Source organism: Bactrocera oleae, chromosome 3 (genome assembly GCF_042242935.1).
Source record: "Bactrocera oleae isolate idBacOlea1 chromosome 3, idBacOlea1, whole genome shotgun sequence".
Taxonomy (NCBI): domain Eukaryota; kingdom Metazoa; phylum Arthropoda; class Insecta; order Diptera; family Tephritidae; genus Bactrocera; species Bactrocera oleae.
The window spans coordinates 24038-44070 of record NC_091537.1 but is presented as its reverse complement, the minus strand read 5'-3'; the positions used below and the strand labels follow the sequence as shown (position 1 = coordinate 44070).

The 20033-nt window shown below is 32.2% G+C and overlaps 3 protein-coding genes and 2 long non-coding RNA genes across 9 annotated transcripts in view; 3 read left to right on the top strand and 2 right to left on the bottom strand.

Moving 5' to 3' along the window:
- Positions 1-4077, top strand: part of LOC106614954 (uncharacterized) — a 69063-nt gene extending 64986 nt beyond the window's left edge. For 2 of the 3 annotated variants that reach the window (XM_036369755.2, XM_036369757.2), the window contains exon 2: positions 425-4076. In XM_036369755.2, coding sequence (XP_036225648.1) covers positions 453-2546 — 2094 coding nt within the window. In that variant the 5' untranslated portion in view covers positions 425-452 and the 3' untranslated portion in view covers positions 2547-4076. Of the gene's footprint in view, positions 1-424 lie in introns of all 3 variants that reach the window. The other variant, XM_036369756.2, reaches the window with a different exon arrangement.
- Positions 4078-4182: 105 nt separating this feature from the next.
- Positions 4183-6366, top strand: LOC138856294 (uncharacterized). Its single transcript, XR_011395461.1, has 2 exons — positions 4183-4428; positions 4500-6366. It is a non-coding gene; the product is annotated as an uncharacterized lncRNA (long non-coding RNA).
- Positions 5647-12917, bottom strand: Ge-1 (Enhancer of mRNA-decapping protein 4 homolog Ge-1). Of its 3 annotated transcripts, none has more exons than XM_014231047.3 (14): positions 12464-12917; positions 12196-12401; positions 11741-12123; positions 11418-11671; positions 8687-9735; positions 8379-8576; positions 7854-8039; positions 7521-7808; positions 7259-7463; positions 6944-7184; positions 6717-6882; positions 6446-6663; positions 6099-6391; positions 5647-6039 (listed from the first exon to the last, which is right to left on the bottom strand). In XM_014231047.3, the coding sequence occupies exons 1-14, from the start codon at positions 12667-12669 to the stop codon at positions 5853-5855; spliced, it is 4080 nt and encodes a 1359-aa protein (XP_014086522.1). In that variant the 5' UTR covers positions 12670-12917; the 3' UTR covers positions 5647-5852. The 3 variants fall into 3 exon arrangements, with proteins under 3 accessions (XP_014086522.1, XP_014086523.1, XP_036225631.1); XM_014231048.3 differs by having other exon boundaries at positions 7521-7799; XM_036369738.2 differs by having other exon boundaries at positions 7854-8036.
- A 112-nt stretch (positions 12918-13029) lies between these two features.
- LOC138856293 (uncharacterized) lies at positions 13030-14499 on the top strand. Its single transcript, XR_011395460.1, has 2 exons — positions 13030-13238; positions 13605-14499. It is a non-coding gene; the product is annotated as an uncharacterized lncRNA (long non-coding RNA).
- Positions 14144-18964, bottom strand: Reps (RALBP1 associated Eps domain containing). The gene is made up of 10 exons (XM_014231067.3): positions 18733-18964; positions 18479-18669; positions 17958-18407; positions 17400-17695; positions 16964-17339; positions 16733-16912; positions 16514-16676; positions 15926-16434; positions 15747-15824; positions 14144-15686 (listed from the first exon to the last, which is right to left on the bottom strand). The coding sequence occupies exons 2-10, from the start codon at positions 18623-18625 to the stop codon at positions 15027-15029; spliced, it is 2859 nt and encodes a 952-aa protein (XP_014086542.1). The 5' UTR covers positions 18626-18669; positions 18733-18964; the 3' UTR covers positions 14144-15026.
- Positions 18965-20033: the final 1069 nt, after the last annotated feature.

Below are 20033 nucleotides of genomic sequence, written 5' to 3'. Positions count from 1 at the left end.
ATATATGATGGATCGTGAGAAACTATTCATAAAATTTCCGTGCTTATTCTAATTTTCCAAAAATTATTGTTTGGTGGTGGTGAACTACTGGGGAAAATTATGTATTTACTGTTATGTTGAATGGTCCTCCTTCTCGGCACATCTTAATTTTAATGTAATTTTTAAATTGTTACGATAAATATCACTCTTCTCTTTAAAATATTCTAAAAGAAATTATAATAAGCAAAAAAAATAAACATTATAATATTTCTCACAGTTAAAAATAAAGTTGTTATTGATGTATTCATCAAATACGAAGACTCGTACAACAACAACATAAGAATATTTTTAATAGACTTTAATAAATACAAAATAATACTTTAATTGTAGCTCATTGCATATGAATACAAGATCTTTAATATTTGTTACCATTTATTTGTTTTAGACGAAAATATCTGTTGGACCCGAAATATATGACAAAACGAGATCTCCAACACTATTACCGGTACTTTCACAGCTCTGACAAAGGTCGACTTAATTGTAAAAAAATCATATTTATTATATTGTGTGTATGTTTTTTCGCTTACTTATTCGTGGATTACAATATTCGCACAAAAATAATTAAATTGCGTGATCGTTTCGAATTTGTGGCTCGAAGCGACCCACAGTATAACGTTAGCCAAACCTATTTTGTTAATACTCCAGGTTGTCATATTCCATATTTTGATGTGACTAACTATCGATTAATGCAATATATGGGATCACCCCCAAATCTGACTTGCAAAAAAGCTATAACCCGAGCAAGCGAGGTGGGTTCACGTTTTTGGTGGACCATAACTGACGAAGAGTTAATGTTGTATTATAAAATAAATGATACCAGCAACATCAATTGCAATTATAGTCCGCTAAAACACAACTACAACATTTCAACGAGTAAATTCGGTGATGTTGTTCCATTCAAGCTGCATTTCAACCAGTCTATTGAAATTGCACCGGAAATAGAATTTATACGAATTCGCTGCTCAGAAAAGCATAGACAATACTTCTATGAAGATTACCACTTTTTTGCTATAAATAAAACAACACCAAGAACGAATTATTTTGCGAAAAATGAAAAAAATAAAATTAATAAAAAGGTAACAAGAGCTAAAAAAAGAGAAAACCCCAATGACTACTTACATGTAAGGGACAATAATGTAAATGAGTCTGCACAACAGCTTTCTATAATGATCTTAGGAATTGACAGTGTATCACATTTAAACTCTTTACGATATATGAAGCGTACTGTCGATTACATTCGAAGGCGCTTAAATTATGTTGAGTTTTGGGGTTTTAATAAAGTGGGTGACAACGCCTATTCCAATCTAATTCCACTTTTTACTGGTCTTGCTGCAGACGAGTTGAAACTATCTTGCATGCGTGCAAAAGAATTACATTACACTGAATGTCCATTTATATGGAAACGATTCAAAGAAGCTGGATATATGACTTCATTTCTCGAAGATGTCGCTCGAACTAGCCTTTTCAGTATGGACACAATTTTCAGCCATCCCCCCACCGACTATTATATACGCCCCATTGTCATGGAAATGGAGAATCATATTGGTTATTATTACTCCGTAAGCCTTAATTTATGTATGGGAGGACGACGCACAATTGATTTGGTACTCGAAATGATCCATAAGCTGACTCCATTCCTTCAAAAAGAAAATTTCTTTTCATTCTTTTGGCTTGCGTCCATGACTCACGATTTTATATATATGCCAAAATTACTGGATAATGATTTTGTTAACTTATTTGAGCGTTTCCAAGAAACTGGTATTTTGAATAAGACAATCATTCTTCTGACGAGCGATCAGGGCCTACGCTGGGGCTCTTTTCATCGAACATACCAAGGTATGATGGAGGAACGACAACCCCTACTCATAGCCATTTATCCGTCATGGTTTAAGCAAAGGTATGCCGAAGCTGTTGCTAATCTGGAAATCAATGCCAAACGATTAACAACTGTCTATGATGTATATGCGACATTTTTGGATATACTTAATTTACATAATTTGCAACCATCAAACTTAAAAGCTCGCTCTAAAGAGCTCCATGATTTTGATACGATTCCCAGAGGCATTAGCCTATTTCTTCCCGTACCTGAGACACGCACTTGTGAAAACGCGGGTATTGCTTCGCACTGGTGCACATGCTACCAGCGAACCGAAATGCCAACGAACGATGTACGAGTACAGGAAGCGGCACGTTATGTGGTTAAATTGATCAACGAACAATTAAAACCATATCCACAATGCAGGGTACTATATTTAAACTCTATACTGGATGCAGTTTTGTTGGCACCACATTATACTATTATCAAGGAAGTCAACGATGATTATGCTATCGACATTTCTTTACGATTGCAAACTAAACCTGGATTGGCAGTATTTGAGTCAACGGTACGTATATCAGGGTACACAAAGAAGCTTACCGGTGCCATAACCCGGCTTAATTTATACGGAAGTCAAAGCTATTGTATAAATATAGATATACTTAAAATGTATTGCTATTGTCACAGATAAAAAGCATCTACATTAAAACTACCATAAAATATCTCAAAGGCAACTTAAAACAAACAACAAATACATTAATTATGCTTGACAAGAGATGAAGAAATAATTATGTAAACATAAGCATTCGCTTTAATATATAATTTAGATTTTATTATTAAACGTAATTATATTCAAATTCGGAAACTCGAAGAAAACTAAATAATTTAACGTGAAAAATATTATAGTCTTACGCTATATATAAAGAACCTGTGGAACAACGTTCATTTGAATAAATCTATATATATGCGTAAGTATGCACCAATAACAATAATCGAAATTACTTCATAATCATTTGACTGTAATATAATAATACATACTCTCAAAACAGACATCTGCAAAATAGAATAAATATTTTTATACTTAGGGCTTTAAAATAAATTTATAAATTCTCCGTAAAATCCATACTGATGCTCATCAGCAAATAATAATGCATTTCCAAACATCCCCATAGTTTTTTATATAATAGGTGTTAAAATGTAAATATCTTAATATTTGTATGTCACGATACTCATGTCCAGAATACGATGTTATTTAAAGATTAATTTTTATATTCATACAATCCAATCATTAAAATTATGATTTAGTTCTTCTTCTAAGGTATTATTAGTAAATTGAAATTTTCGACTCAGAGTTATTCATGCATAATCATCACTGTACTATGCCTAATACATTGCAATCAATTACTTAACGATCATAAATAATGATGGTGATAATAATGAATTGTATACCATTATGCCCGCAAAAAAATGGCCCCACACGTATCCCGGCCGCAGGACCCCTACATTCTTAATTGGGATATTAACTTTGACAGGTGAAATATCTCACATGTTTCAAGCAAATACTTACAACTGTAATGGAGCATAACGTTATAAATTTTATTTAGGTTAAAAAAAAACACTGATTAGCTTACGATACTTCCTCCTTATTAAGAACTTAAATTTCTATAAATTATTCTGGCAGATGTGATATTTGAAAGCTCTTATCTTATTGTCTTATTTAAGCTTGTTGTAAGTGAATGCAACATGAACTACTTACGGTTTGAACAATTTTACTGATTTTGATGTAATGTTCAGAAAGTGTTCCGAAGAAGAAATTTATTTGATGTTCTATAATCAGTACGAGGTCATAACTTGACTTCTTAACCAAGAACACAGCTGGAAACTCCCTCACCTTTGCGTATGAGCGGGTTAAGGATAAGATAAAGATATACATGTACACTTAAAATATCTTTATTAAAACCAAACTTACCTTAAAGTATGTTGTTGAAAGTAGGGTTGCGATGCCCCCCATAACTGAATACTGTATCATCCGAAAATTAAACATCAAGGTTCATTCGTTAGATAATATTTTTTTCCAGGTAACGCTGAGAGTGTTTTTCGAAACTTCAATTTTTAATTTTTTTGGCAGAGAAAAACGCGTATTTTTGCAAAAAATTTAGCTAATTTGTTATCATAAAATACATCCAAAGGGAGTGTAATTAATTATTAAACTTCTGACTATTCACCAGAAAAATATATTTACACTCTTATTCTTTACAAAAGTCAATTTTCTAAGTACTTTTAGGTTATTTTTTCAAATAAATTATTTTCAGAAAAAATGTGTAGTAAATTAATTAAAAACCATTTTTAAAATGATTCCTAAATTAGTTCTGAGTGCTATTGCAAAAAAAAAATTTTAAGAATAATAACAAAACTGTACGTGTGTTTAATCAAATGTGTATGGCTGTATAAATTATTATGAAATTTGAAAATAACATTCCCGCTAGTTTTGAAGTTATGAAGAGCACTAATGTCCAACCTCCAGAACCGCCTCCTAGGAACATCAAGAGGTCCTTCCTTGATTACGTCGAACTGTACGTGTGTTTAATCAAATGTGTATGGCTGTATAAATTATTATGAAATTTGAAAATAACATTCCCGCTAGTTTTGAAGTTATGAAGAGCACCAATGTCCAACCTCCAGAACCGCCTCCTAGGAACATCAAGAGGTCCTTCCTTGATTACGTCGACGACATTAGACAGTACGCCGACCAGACTTCGGACGCAACGAACTTTAGTACTGACCGCCATTCACAGTGGAGCCATCAACACCTTCACCGACTCCCTCTCAGTGAATGGCGTACTAGGAGTCAAACCACCACCCATAGCTCTAGCAAGGATCAAAAGTTTTCATCGATCATGTTCGTCACGAGGCAAGATTTCAGGACTAGCTACACTGTTCCTAGAGGCAGAATTCGACAAATCGGATTTCCAGCCTATTATCGGCGCATTCGCTATCACCAAAGCTCAAAAAGTTCACTTCTAAGTTCAAAATAATTGAAGATTAGAGGATTTTAAACTGCATGAACTGATTTATACATTATTAATTTTCAAAATCGTACAAAGCAAATTTGTTCCACGCAACAACAACAAGAAATTAAATTGAATACAGATATGTTAAAGAGAACGTAAAACACTACGTCGTATTTGACTTATTCTTCAAAAACATTGAAGTAGTAAGTGGGAAGATAATTAATAAAGTTTATAAAGTATTTACCCCTGGGCTCGGTTTTTCTCTCGGCGGCTCTGATCGGCAGCTAATTCAATCCAAACTCAGTTTAAGAAATTAGTAATTCTAGTACATTTAATAAAATTAGTTTGTCGAAATTAAAACAAAAATGAAGAAGTTAACTATAAAAATTTAAATACTATCGCTATTTATCATAAATTTTAACGCACAGTGCATATAATAACTTTTTGATTATTTTAAAATATAACATAGCTCCTCCATGATCGATAACTGGTATAAAGATATAATGTTGCACGTGAACTGTACAGAGTTTCGGTTATTTCGTCTTGAAAATTCAAGAAAGATTTAAGTATGATAAAAGTTATATATTAGTATTATATTTTTGATCAAAAAAAATTGTGGAATCACCAAAAAGTCCTAAATGCCATTGTCTATTCTTCACAGTCGTAATAAAAAAGGGAAATACAGTTGCAAAAAATGTATTAAAAAAAGCAAATACATATTCTACTTAGTACTTATAAATAAGAGATAGGAGTTCTATCAAATTTATAAAAATACGTCACTTTAAGAAAAAATTTAAGTTTTTAATTTATTTGTATTATTCAAAAATTCCTTTGGCCAATCTTTAATGTATTATATTCTCATTCAACGAAATTTAATTTTGATTGATGACCTTTTAATTGAAATATAAATTAATATTTTTGTAGGGAGAAACAAAAATTGCTGGTGATGTTATTTTAGCTTATGAAGTGGGGGCAGAAAGCGTGGATTAAAATTGATCCATATATGTTTGAACAGCTTTCATTAGCATACGCACGTTGCTGCACTGTTGATTCTTAGGATTGTTTACCAAGAATATTTGGCAATTACGGAATAATTCTTGCAATACTTTTGGTGCATGTTCGCGAGTAATTGAATCCATTGGATTAATAGCGAGCAAAGCATCGGCTAAATAACTAAAAGAACAATATGGTTATTACTTTTTTAGAAGGTAACGAAAGTCTTTACAACTCACTTTTGCTTCAATTCATTGTGATTACTCATGTCGGCCGATATCTGTTGAATAAGTGATAATAGAACTTTCTGTTCCAAGCAACAATCTGGTGTAAAGACTACGGTATGATCAGCGTTTTTTAGGGTATATTCTACTAAATTCAAATCATTTGCAAGCAGGGCTTGATGAAATGCTTTATTGAATTGTCCTTGATGGAGCAAGTGTTTTATAGTGTCTTTCGTATCATACATCGGAGCTGGTGTATTAGTTTGAGAACGTAATGCAGATGTTTGATTTTCAAAACATCTTCTTATCTATATACAAAGTGGGCAATTGTTATTATAAAATCAATGAATTAAGGGAATTACCTCAGAACGAATAGTTTCATGTATTTGTCGAGATAAAATTATTTCTAGTCCTTTTACATCCTTTCGTGTCTCAAGCATGGCTTCTGTCACAGTATTGCGATGCTTGAGCAATATGGAATCCAAGTGCTGACGAAAGCCCGAAAATTTATTAAGCACCTCTTCTGTAGAGTCTTGCATAGGTTGCAAGTGGTGCAGATAATTATCAAACTGTTCCATAACTGTTAAACATTTCGTTACATTTCTAATTTCATTTGATAATGTTGCTACATACATTCTTTAATTCCAACACAAAACGCATCGTGCAGTTGCTTGAACATATGTTGAGATGACTTTTCATAAGCAGGTATTAACGAACTAGACATAGATTCAATAAATGCAGCTTCTAAACTACTCTGAATACCCACCAAAACGGATTTACCAATAGTATCAATTATGTTCTAAAAAACAAATGTAATTTAAATTATTTGCTAATCTCATTAATTCCTCCATCATTATTACTTTGCTTTTACAAATTTGTGAAATATTTTCATTTAGCATTAAATCAAATGTTGTTAGTTTCTGACTGACATCTATTTGTAATTGTTGTTGCACATGATCAATTTTTGCAGATAGCATTGGTGCTAACTGACGCTGAATTTCGATATTAATCACTTTTGATACAACTTCGCCAAAGTGTGTTAAAATATATTGATTCATAATTTGAATAAAACTGTCACGTAACTCTCTATTTTGTTGATCTCTGTTATCAAAAAAAATCAAAATCATGTTGTAATAAGAGTTAAGTTTAAGTACCAAACATAATATTTAACAAACCGTCCGGCCATAAAAGCTGTTAACTTTTTTTTGTGTTCATTTTCGTAACGCTTTAGATATTGTTCCATGAGTTTAGATAGCTGCATTTCAAGTTTAAATGAAAATTCAGACATACTCTTTGTAGATGTCATTGGATTTGCCTTCCTCATACTACTCACTTCGGCTTGTAAATGGTTTATTTGCGTTGACTGGATCTTAACCAATTCTAATAAGAATAATAAAAATATTTTAATCTGGAATATTTTTATTCGATTAATCATACCAATTAATTGATTCATTTTTCCATTTAACTCCATCATGTCTGTGTTACTTTCAATCACTTTACCTTCCAAATTGTTATTGCTACCACTGGCACTACTGTTAAGAGTAGGAGCAACGAGAGTATTATTAAGTATATTTGATGAAGCATTTACTGCCTGCGAAATTAAACTAGCCGCATTTTGTAGCTCAGTTGACTGTTTGGGTGTAGCCTTATGGGTATCTGCTCCTTTGGGCCAGTTCGGAATACTGGTCGTCGAATGACAGTTAGGGTCAATCAATTCTACGCATACTAAAATTATTTATACAACTTTAAATATCATGTTAGAAATTATACCTGTTTTATCAATTTCAGTAGTCCTTGTTCGATTATCCACCTTTTCTGTACTATCAGTCTCTTCAAGCAATTCGTCATCGCCGCTTTCATTTTCTTGTAAAGACATAATTTCTTGGACCTCTCGGCTGGGACTAGAACCCCCGCTGGCTACATTGTCAACGTTACGTCCGGAATTGTGACTGACTACTATTGATTTCGAAATCGAAGTGTGTTTTACAACAATATCAATTTTTAATTATATGTACTTTCGCCCAATTACGCTCATCTTACCACTACATTTACTTTCAACGCTACACTTTGCACTATTTAAACAAAATTATTTTAGGAAAGTATAGATATTATTGTCTTTAATAAATTACATGTCTTTAGCATATTTTCCAATTCATAATTATTAAATATAAAAGAGATTCGAAAATGTATCTGTACAATTTTTATCAGTAAATATACATTTCAATATTTACTGAATAGGCTGAATAAAGGAAGTGGTAGAATGTTCTTGAACGAAGTGTTAATTTGTCTCATTACCTATAAACTTTTTCTGCGGATCTAGAGACTGTTTCAATTGCAATTTTTGTTGTTCTTGGTCTTCGATTATTTTGTTATTTACCAAGTTCAAAATATTTATACTCTCTGCTTTTGGGGCTGGCGTTTGTCCCGCTACACCAGCTAGCATTAAAATCGTATTCAACACTTCTGAACTAACACAATCGGGAGTTTTTTTATCTAAAAATTATATTCAATATACCTTTAAATGAATTTATAAAAAGAAAAATTATTTCCCCCCTTCTATAGAGGAGAAAATAAATCACATCCATGAATTTGAATTATCTTACCATTTAACTTAGCACTGAACGCATCCGGTGTCATAAGATTTACTTGGGTAAAACTTTTATTGCTTGATTGAGGAGACGCGGAACAGGACCTATTATAAATTAGGTCGTCCGTTATTGCAGATGGTATTGCAGAAGTTGCTGCTCCAGCAACAACTGAAGAAGGCGTAGATGTTTGAATATTTATTTGATTAGTAACGTTAACTGATGGAACTGCAGCAATGCCGAGTATTGATTCCAAAGAATTGGTGTCATTATAATTTTTATGTTTTACAACCTCTTCATCTGCTTGTTCTGTTTTTATAAGAGTATGTTGTATATTATTCGAATTCGTACTATTTGTATATCCGATTGCACCACCTTTAACACCCCCACCACTATTAATGCAACTAACTACACTATCTAAGAGAGATGAATCTTGGGAAGCGCTTACTTCATCACTATCATCGGATAAAGTGCTCCGCACTTCTGTATTTTCAGTAACAGATGGCTGATATAATATACGGCATTCCTGCATACTCTTCGATTGTACGATAAACATTCGCACTACTACACAATATGTAGAATTAGTTTCTTCATCGTAGTCATCAAATTCCTCGCACATATAGTTGTCGTTTCCACATTTATACCGTCTTACAGCTGCATCGACAATTGAAAATGATAGAATTCCAGAGCTCAGTGGAAACGCAGATATGCTCTTTATATATACAAGATGGCGTAAATTTTTCGAGTGAGATTTGGAACTACCAACACTACTACTGCTACTAATGCTGATATTTGCCAAATTATTGTTACTCTCACTGTCAGATCCTTTAGCTAATGATATATTACTGTTATTTACAATTTGCATTATGTAACAAGTACGTGTTTCTAGACTCGAAATAACCAAATATGAAGAGGTTCGATCAATCTCGGCAATAAAACGCGGTAATTTTGTTTCTTCAGACGCCGTTGTAAAACTAAGTGATTGTAGACACTCCCAAGTACTGCAATCCCATACTTTGAATTCGGTATTATTGGCAGCACCTGTGATAGCATATTTCCAATAAGTTCTGCAAAAGTTAAAATACAGTTGTCGATACATTATTGTGAAATTTGTTACCTTAACATACCCATTAAATCGAGTAAAAATGGAAGTAAGATAATACAATATTAAAATTTAATAAAATGACAAATGTTCAATACAAAGAACTCTTAGTAATATGATAAGTAACGAAAGTAAAAATTTGTGTAAAAGTGAACATAACATATAAAGTCCATCAGAGGTGGTTGTTGTTGTTGTAGCGGCAGAACTCTGCTGAGTTGACAGTCCTTGGCCGCATAAAAATTAGGGTCCGTTCCAGTTACGTAGACCCGACTGTCGTGGGAACGGTGACTGTCCCTCAGGTCTTTATATTCAGTATATGCAGCCAAGAGTAAAATATAAGCAAATTTTATCAATTCTTTCTGGCTCTATACAATTGAAACATTTGTTATATATTCTCATCTTTTATCAATTCTTTCAATTTCGTTTTGTTATTCCAATTTTCTCTAATGCGTAAGTTAAAAATTTGGTTCCGTCATAGAGTGGTGTAGTTTGTGGAGTGCACTTATGCTATGACGATGTTCCCTCATATAAACGTACATTTTATAACAGTTAATATTTGCGCCTTCACTATTCATTAACATTATCTGACCCAACTAATTACTAGTTAGCCTAGGTGAGCCAACTTTTACACATCTTGTAGGGATTTTACTTATAACAAAAAATTTATTAAATAAGATTGCAACTATGTTGAATGATAAAATCAAAATTCTAGTCAATACTCCTGGATGGCATAATTATTTTTTGGTTTTTTCTAATTTCAATAATTGGGTTAGTTTGCATTTATTTTCACTATTGGAAATTATAAACTGTTCTTATTTTTTTGATTTGGTTTTACTTCTAGTGGCCTTCCTTTTTATCTCCGGTATTTCAGCATTTCTTATTTTTAACTACCGTATTCAATTTCGTTTTGTTATTCCAATTTTCTCTAATGCGTAAGTTAAAAATTTGGTTCCGTCATAGAGTGGTGTAGTTTGTGGAGTGCACTTATGCTATGACGATGTTCCCTCATATAAACGTACATTTTATAACAGTTAATATTTGCGCCTTCACTATTCATTAACATTATCTGACCCAACTAATTACTAGTTAGCCTAGGTGAGCCAACTTTTACACATCTTGTAGGGATTTTACTTATAACAAAAAATTTATTAAATAAGATTGCAACTATGTTGAATGATAAAATCAAAATTCTAGTCAATACTCCTGGATGGCATAATTATTTTTTGGTTTTTTCTAATTTCAATAATTGGGTTAGTTTGCATTTATTTTCACTATTGGAAATTATAAACTGTTCTTATTTTTTTGATTTGGTTTTACTTCTAGTGGCCTTCCTTTTTATCTCCGGTATTTCAGCATTTCTTATTTTTAACTACCGTAGCAAATGACTCTCAGTTCACAGCTAGTTTACACAATATTTATATATGTAAATATTTTGTATTCAATATATGAGCCTAAAGATGTGTTAAATATAAATGTCAATATTTTGTTGACATGCGGCTTCTATCGGTACTCAATAGTACAACTTTCAAAAGCCAATCAAGAAGTTTTAGTACGTAAAATAATAATAATATAACAAATAGAATGGTTGTTATGCATATTACATCTAGTTACAGTAATGATATCAAATGCGAATATCACAATACTTACTCGGAAACATTCCTAGTTAAATTATCCAAGAAAAAAAAAGAGGAAATAGGTTTCCCATTATGAGGATTCCACTGATGTAAACAACGAGGCTCCTTGTCGTGCATATAAACTTGATAGAAACGGATGACACCATCAACACTGGCAACGCCTAAAGTTGATCCATCAGGAGAAAGGGCTACCCAACTTACGGTACTCAATTCATCGTAGACCTTAAGATAACCCATCGAAATATCAGTTGGATGTATAACGCCCATCTGTAATATTTTCAAATGGAAATATCTAGCAATATAATTTATATTTCCACTAATATGTTAAATTCTTACTCCATATTCTGTTATAATAACATTTATATTAAAACATTGCAACATCGAACCTCTCGCCCACACAATTAATTGACTATCTTCATCATCTTCACCGGGAACATCAATAAAAGGACACCATGATATTTTGTCATACTTTGGGTTATAATTTGTCAACGGATCATCTATTTTGACAAGCAAACTGCATTGTAAATTGTCATCGACAAGGTCTATTTTATGTATATAAAGGGCATTCATATCAATTGAAGCAAGTATACGTTCCCTTTCTATATGTGCGAATTGTAAATCAAGGACTTCACCGGACATTCCCTTGATAAGAGCTCGCAATACCGTCTGAGCTTTTACAACACGAACCATACCCTCCACACGCGATACTTTGTTATTAACTAAAAATTTTGTTTGTATATAATATATATATATATATATATATAGCTGCGAAGTATTTCAAATATGCATACCGTTTATGACATAGGCAATATGTTTTCCGTCCATATGTACCGCTATTAAATGACCAGGGTAGTTCTTCAATTCCCACTTGTAATCCACAATGTTCTTTAGTTTGACTTTCGAAGAACCATGGTCATGATTACCAGGACTGACGATAATATTTACATTCCTTGTTGCGATTTCGTAGCTGCATTGAATATCATCCGCTTTAAAATTGCTTTAAAATTGTAGAAAAAATAACATTAATTTTGCTCACGTTAATATTTCTGAATTATTTACATGGTGCTACAATTGGAAACTGCATCGCTTGTTATACTCTCTGTTGTAGTATTGACCAAAGATTTTTCTCCTATATATTTGGTGCTCATTTTAATTCCCTTGGCCCGACTTATTGAAGTAAGATATAAATTTGAATAACCACGCCCTCGAAATCGTTGTAAAGAATTCTTTAAAAGCGTAATTATCGTGATCACCGAAATTAACATTTACATATAAAAGCGGCGGATAATAAATAACACTACTTGCGATTATTTTAAATGTATATAAAAATTATGTCTACAGCGTATCAGCTCGAGATTACTGAAAGTTTCATAGACAATGGAGTGGACGCAAAGATTTTTTTTTATCAAGGGGTCATATTTTATCTGCTTTTCGTTATTACTTTAAATTACTTAAGTTAATATTATGTTTTCAATTACAAAACAAGAATATGCAATACTTTTGAGCCTGTAATCACTATTGAAGTAGATGTTCACAAAAGAAATTTTACCAACGCTGATGGTAATGCCGACAGTTGTGAAAAAATTATGAAATATAATAAAAGAAAATGTCAAAAGTAAAATTCAGAGTTGCACTTCATGTTCCTGTTTATATATCAATATTTTGCTTTCTGGTTTACGCTTACGCTACAACACTTCTGAACTGCACTGTAAATTAAAAAAAATTGCAAAAGCATTATAATTTAATATTTAAATATGCATTTGTGGTTCTGCCAGACTCTAATGGTTCATAAGGGAAAGTAGTTTCAAATTCAAGGAGTTCTAATAATTATTAGGTAATTTAAATTTAAAAATCTTTAAAATTACCTTGTTTGTTTTTCGTTATGCGTTTTGTAAGACGCTCAATATTACCCATAGTCCGTTTTCTTAAAATTTTCGATAAAAATTGATCAAGCGTCGGGTAATGGAAACATTTGGAGTAGTAATATTTGCAATTGGTAAATATGTACTAATGCATGTCTCTTTAAATACACATTAATATTGCCAGTGGAATCCAACACTTTTTTACAATTAAAAATTTCTATACATTAAATATCTGGGACGTTGGTAGAAACCCATAAAAACTTCCAAAATACTTCTCTCTAAAAAAATTTCTCTTCATAGGCTAAAAATGTTACACTAGTTACTACTTTCATTTACAGGTATGTATCTAAATATATGGTACTTGCTGTCGCCAGAAATGTTGCCCGGCTTGGAGAAATGAAAAATATTTCCAGTTTAGTAACTGAAATGGAATAAATATTTGAAAAGTAATATATGTTAGTACTACATAAAGACAAAAAAAATTAACGAAAAAACTATATGCACGGGCTAAATTCAAGGAATTGTTTAACTTTTATAACAAAAACAATCGACTGAACAAAATTTACTTTTTTCTCTTGATTTTAATAAACGATCCATGACCTTTATTGATTTACGTACATATGTATTACTCATAACATATGAAATTTATTATCTGTATTTGCCAATGTCTGACTTAAATGGTACGATTTTTTTTTTTTGTTTGTTTTGTTGTTTTTTATATTTGAAGGCTATATAATCGTGTATAAACCTTTATAATCAATCACATATATCCAACTGTAAAACAGCTAAATGGCTTTTATGTATAGTTCAATCACTAAAGCTTAATATGTAAGGTATACCTACATATACTCATTAGACAATTAAATAAATCGCTTAATTTTTCATCATGTCATATAAATATTTTATAATTAATGTTTTAATGTTTTTCTTTTTGGTAAAAGAGTGATCTATTTTGAATTCGGAATGAATAAGTATACATTTTTGTTATGGTAATAGTTATTTTACATAGCAAATTATATAACAATTTAAATATATATATATCACTTCTCTAATTTATATATTTATATAGCATGTGTATTGTTTATTCTTTATACCTACATAACTGCCAAAATTATAAGTGAATAGCAGTATATATTTATACTCGTACACCCGTACAGAGATCTATAGGCATGCATATATTTACATATCATCACTTAAAATGCAAAACAACGTATTATCAAAAACAAAAAGAAATCGAACATGTTTTTTAATGATTACGATTCACTACATCAAATTAAAATTTTTACACTTTATTTTAAGCATCAGTTATTAGATACAACCAAACTTAAATTTTTGTTTCAATATGAGTACTTTATATTTTCCATCATTTCTTACTTTTCCTGTTAACCTATGAAAAGTGATATGACGTTATATTACATTTTAAGTGAAGAAATAAAGGTTATGGGAAAAATTTATGATGGTGATACAGTAAATTTAAGCTCTAGATATCATAAGATAATTATGGCAAACCATTTCTTATTATAATTTTCTACTCTGAATGTAAATTTACTAAAATATTCGAAAAAATACTGCAAACTTAACTGTATATCTCTTAGTCCCATATTTATATAACATATAGCATAATTATATGCTTTATCTTTTATTACTAAAATTATAGCTTTTATAATTAAATATTTTTAGCATTAAATTAAAATGTAGAACTTAATGAGAGGGAAATTTAAAATAAATATAACGGTAGTGGTTTTGATATTTTCATGAGCTTAGACATTTGAATGTATTCCAGAGTTGCCTGACGCACCAGAAAGATTAGCAGAAACTGGCTCAGACGTCGATGAATTTGTTAGCGCTCCTAATTGTGTTTGCTGATGATTGCAGTTTCGTATTGAATACTCTGTTAATGTGAACGCTTCCATTTTAACTCGCAGTTCTTCTTTCCGGGCCTGTACCGAGAGTAATTCATCACTTAAATCGTTGCACAAACGCAACAACATATTATTTTGCTCGCGAAGGTGCCTCAACACATTACCCATACTATTGTCCTGCCTGAATGACACGTGTTTTAAAGTTTCGCTAATAGCGTTAATACGTTTTTCATACAGGTCTGAATTTGGTAATGCGTTAACTAATTGTAAATGTTGTGTTGTTACAGAACCACCGATTGCTCCAACTGATTTAGATGTTGGAGGAAGCAGTTGACTTTGCTGTATTCTATTATTCATTTGTATTCCAGGTATAGGCGATTGTGAACTTCGTGGTGTATTTGGTTTTCTATACACTTCAAACGCTGAAACGCGTTGATTGGACTGTTGCAATGAAACCCGTGTTGGGGGCATTGCAACCACTGCAGTAGCGGATTGTGATGATAACGTTTGGAGCGTTGGTGGTAAAGAGTACTCTTTTTGATCAGAGTTTGCCTCTTTCTATAAAAAAAAATATTTATTTAACGTAAAATATTTTCGCGAAGAACAAGTTTTTCATACCAAATCATTGTTATAAAATTGTGTGAAATCAGCAAAACCAGTAGAAGTCTGTAGATCAAAACTTGCCTGTGCTGTTATCTAAAATAAAATTAATAATTTCACAATAAAACTTGAGACCATTATAAATTTACACATATATAGTAAGCAAATTTAATTAAAAGTTAATGAGATTATTTTACCTCTGCCTGTTGACAACCAGATGTAGAAATTTTAAATTTGTTTAAATCCAAACTACTACTACGGCCATGCCGATGGGGTCGTGGTGGTGGTAATGGAGGAGGGTCCTTTTTATTTTGTAATAATTGTTGCTTTTGGCCGTTATTAACTATTTCGTTATCATCTCCGTTCTCAGCAGAGAGAACTATGCTCGTAAAAGCATTGCTTGAGATTCCAGAGTTACTGCTTATACATGGCTCTCTTTGTGGTGGTGGAGGTAAGGCTCCGATATTTTTTGTTAATAATTTTTTTGCTTGAGGACGCTGTATAGCTCTTAAATCATTAGTTTGGAGAGACTCCCTATTATGTATTAAAATATTTGCTGGGTTATTGTTGTTGGGATTTAATGGAATTGTAGTTGAAGAAGCAGCTGACATTTGTTTAGGACTTGTGTCTTGATTATGTGACAATTCGTTGACATCCTGATTAACAGTTTCAGTGGGAACTATTGAATTTCCAGAAAGAGTACCTGCTAAATATCATATTTCAGATTTGATCATTTTCGTGAAATTAATTTCTAATTTTAAAGCAAAAAAATATATATATACTACCAACTGGGGTGACCCGTAAAGGTACAGGATGCAGTATTTGTGGGTCTGACACCACAGCTTGTGCAGTTCGCTGCATATCAAAGTTTACTGGTTTTGGACCAGGACTGGATACATTTGATGTAGGAGATTCCGTAAACTTAGTCCATTGAGAGGGAGGTATATCCTTATTTATATATCAATGTAAATAAAATCAATATAATAAGTTATTATCATATTTACCGTGGGAGCCCATAAATTTCGATCTTTTGTTTTATCTAACCCTAATTCAATTGTCAAGTTAGGGGGTGTGATGTTTGACTCAACAATTGGGGAATTAGATATACTGCGATTCCTTACTGGAGGAGCTAACGTTGGAGGTGTTAATAATGGCTGATTTCCTTGTCTGGATCCACTACTCGCCTATTAATTTAAATAATTAAATATTATTTGAAAGTATAGTTTTGTTCTTACTTGTGATGATGCTGACAAAGTACTAATATCCATTCCGTTTTTATCGCTAATAATTCGTTTCACAGTACTTGCTTGTGTTGCAATTATTGTATTATCAGTTTTGTCCTCTTCATCATCATCATTTAAATGTAAAAGGTCAGCTTCAGGTGGTTCTAGTGTTAATTTGGCACTAAGCCGTGAGCCATATTGTAATATAGTTGGATGTAAACATGATGGTAGCATGGCTGGCAAGGGTATGTTATTACGTCTTAATACAACTAAATGCATAGCGGCAGTAAATTCAGCCAAACTTAATGCACCATCACGAGATACGTCGCATAATTGCCAAATATGTTTCAATTCTTCAACTGGTATCCTTGATTTTTCAAAAAAAACCCTGCAAAAATTTCCTTCAAAATATATTTGATTTACTTTAAAATTTTTTAAATAATTTTACCTCGCTACCTGGCCGGAAATAAATCCCTTATTGTCATGTTGTACTGATTTAAACTGTTTATAGTAATAATCGCGTTGCTCTGGTGTTATTTGGTATACGCTTTCTAAATCATTTTCATCCTCACTACTATGACGATCTGAAGATTCTTCTTCTGTACCCAGTAGTTGCCGATGTTCATCTCCCAGCAAACCTTGCCATAATGTTTCTTTAGCCCACTGACGATCTGTCACACTATTTGTTGGAGTGGGACTATCACTATTTGTACTCCAAGCTTCTGGTGAACCTCTATGACGAAGCTACCGTTCGAACAAAAAAAAATGTTAAGTTGGTCATAAAAACACTATTTGTCTTAAAACTAGTCATGGGGTTTTCAATGTACAACATGTAAATCATTTTGAGGGAAGTAATTCATAAAAACATATGTGAACACACTAACAAAAATTCAATTTCACCGTTGATACACGATGCTATCTTCGGAGATTCAATGTGCAACTATATACATCATCCATCCTCAAGTCGAAATTTTTCCAGTTTTTTGTGCATATTGATATTACTTACTGTTTCATGGCCACTGCTTCCACTCTCATCTGCCCGATTGGCGCTATCTCCCTCATTCGACTCATTCTGATCAATTTCAGAATCAGTGCTTACCACGTCTCTGTTTTTTATAGCATTCTCTAAAGTGTTACCTCCACCGGATTCAACCAGCCAGTCTTTTTGTTTTTGAGGTAATGAATTCTTTCGCTCAGAGACTGGAGGCGGTGGAATTGAGTTTGACTCGTTTGTAGACTGGTGCATCCTTGAACCACTTGGAATGAAATCGGTATCAATATTACTTGGCGAATCTTTCCAGCTGAACCGCGGCAATGGCAAGGGAAGAGTTGAAGTCATAATCTCTTGACTCAATTGTAATCCTGCTTGAAATGCAGCAATAAGTTTTAAGCACGAATAAAATTGTGCTCGAGAGATATGAATAGCTGTTGGAGGTATACCGACAAGTGAAGTTATCTAATTAAAAAAAAGTAAACTTTTAACAAAAAGAAACTTAGAAAGAAACGATTTTGTTGAATTTTAAATACCTCTAAAATTTTATCATTTTGCAAATTCGCTGAACGAAACAATTCCATAGCTTTTAGTATTGATATTTTACCAACTTTTTCCACGTCACAACATAGAAACAAATCGCTAAAGTAGCGCGATTCCGTTTCATTAAGGTATACTTCCATTATTCAATTATCACTTATTACTTGTTGCTGTCAGTGTATCAACACTACAAGTAAATTTTTCAAATATTTTAATTATTTAACTCTTTTTAACTTATCAAATATGTTACCTCTCGCCTACGTCACAATAATTTACCAAAATATCCTTTCTATTAGTTCACCTCCCTACTATATTGTTACTTTGAAGGCGTAAATCGTATTCAATACTTGTAAAATAAAAAGGTTTTTAGTTTTCTAAAATTCGAGAACAATGCGAATAGTTTATAATAACTAATTGTTTTCTTCGTTGGAATTGTGCAAATTATAAACCTTTTCTCTTGTTATATTTTCACACGACAAGCTGTCACTTTATGACACTTTTAGAAGCAATGAAGTATTTTTAATATGTCCGTGTTGCCAGATAATACTCTAGAGGAGATAGAAAACAAAGAATGTCAAAAATTGTTGAATTTCTTAAACATTCTCACTCTAAAATAAGAGTATATAAAAATCAGAGAATGTTAATGAATAGAGAAGGAGCAAATGTTAAATGAAATCTTTTTGAGTACTAATTTGTAGTTCCAGATGAGGGAACATCGAAAAATATAACTTCGAAAAATAAAAATACACCACGCAATGTGCGAAATGCTATAAATAGACACAACGAATATTCCTAAATGAAAAATCGTTGCGCATACCTATTTAGATTTATGTTTTCAATTTCTATGAAATGACAAATTTATAATTATGAAAAGCCTTAACATTTGCTCCTTCTCTATTCATTAACATTCTCTGATACCATATAAACAAATTTTTAGTAATATTGCCATCTCTGTTATAATTGCATTTTTTAATTATACTTGTTGCCCAGTGTTAATCATTGCTTCACACCATCTGGTTGCTGTACGTGGGTGGTGGTTGTAAGCAAGGATATATGCTTTTAAATTGCTATATATAGACTGTAAGTAAATTCACATATATCACGTTCTCTGGTCGAGTAGATAGAATTTGCGCACGCCGATTAGAAATACTAGGTTCGATTCTCGTTTGAGGCACTTGATTGTTAGATATTATAATTAATTTGTTATTATTGAATTAGGAATATATATATGTGTAAATAGGGCAAAGAAAAATAATAAGCGGTAGAACAGGAAAGGGTAAGTAGGCAGAATGAAATTGAAGTAAAAAAAAAATCTAAAAAGCGACTTAAATAAATGAAAGAAAATGAATAAAATACCATTTGCACATTAGGAGGGTGGGGGTATGGGGAAGAAATACTAAAATTTAGAAGAAAGAGCGGAGTTTGCGCCTTACGAAGTAAGGCGTAAACGACGCGTCCTTAAAAGGGACACGTGGTTATAGTAGTGGTAGGCGGGTGATTGATGATGCAAATGGAAGCCCTGAGTGTCCTCTAAACGATGCAATTTGTTTG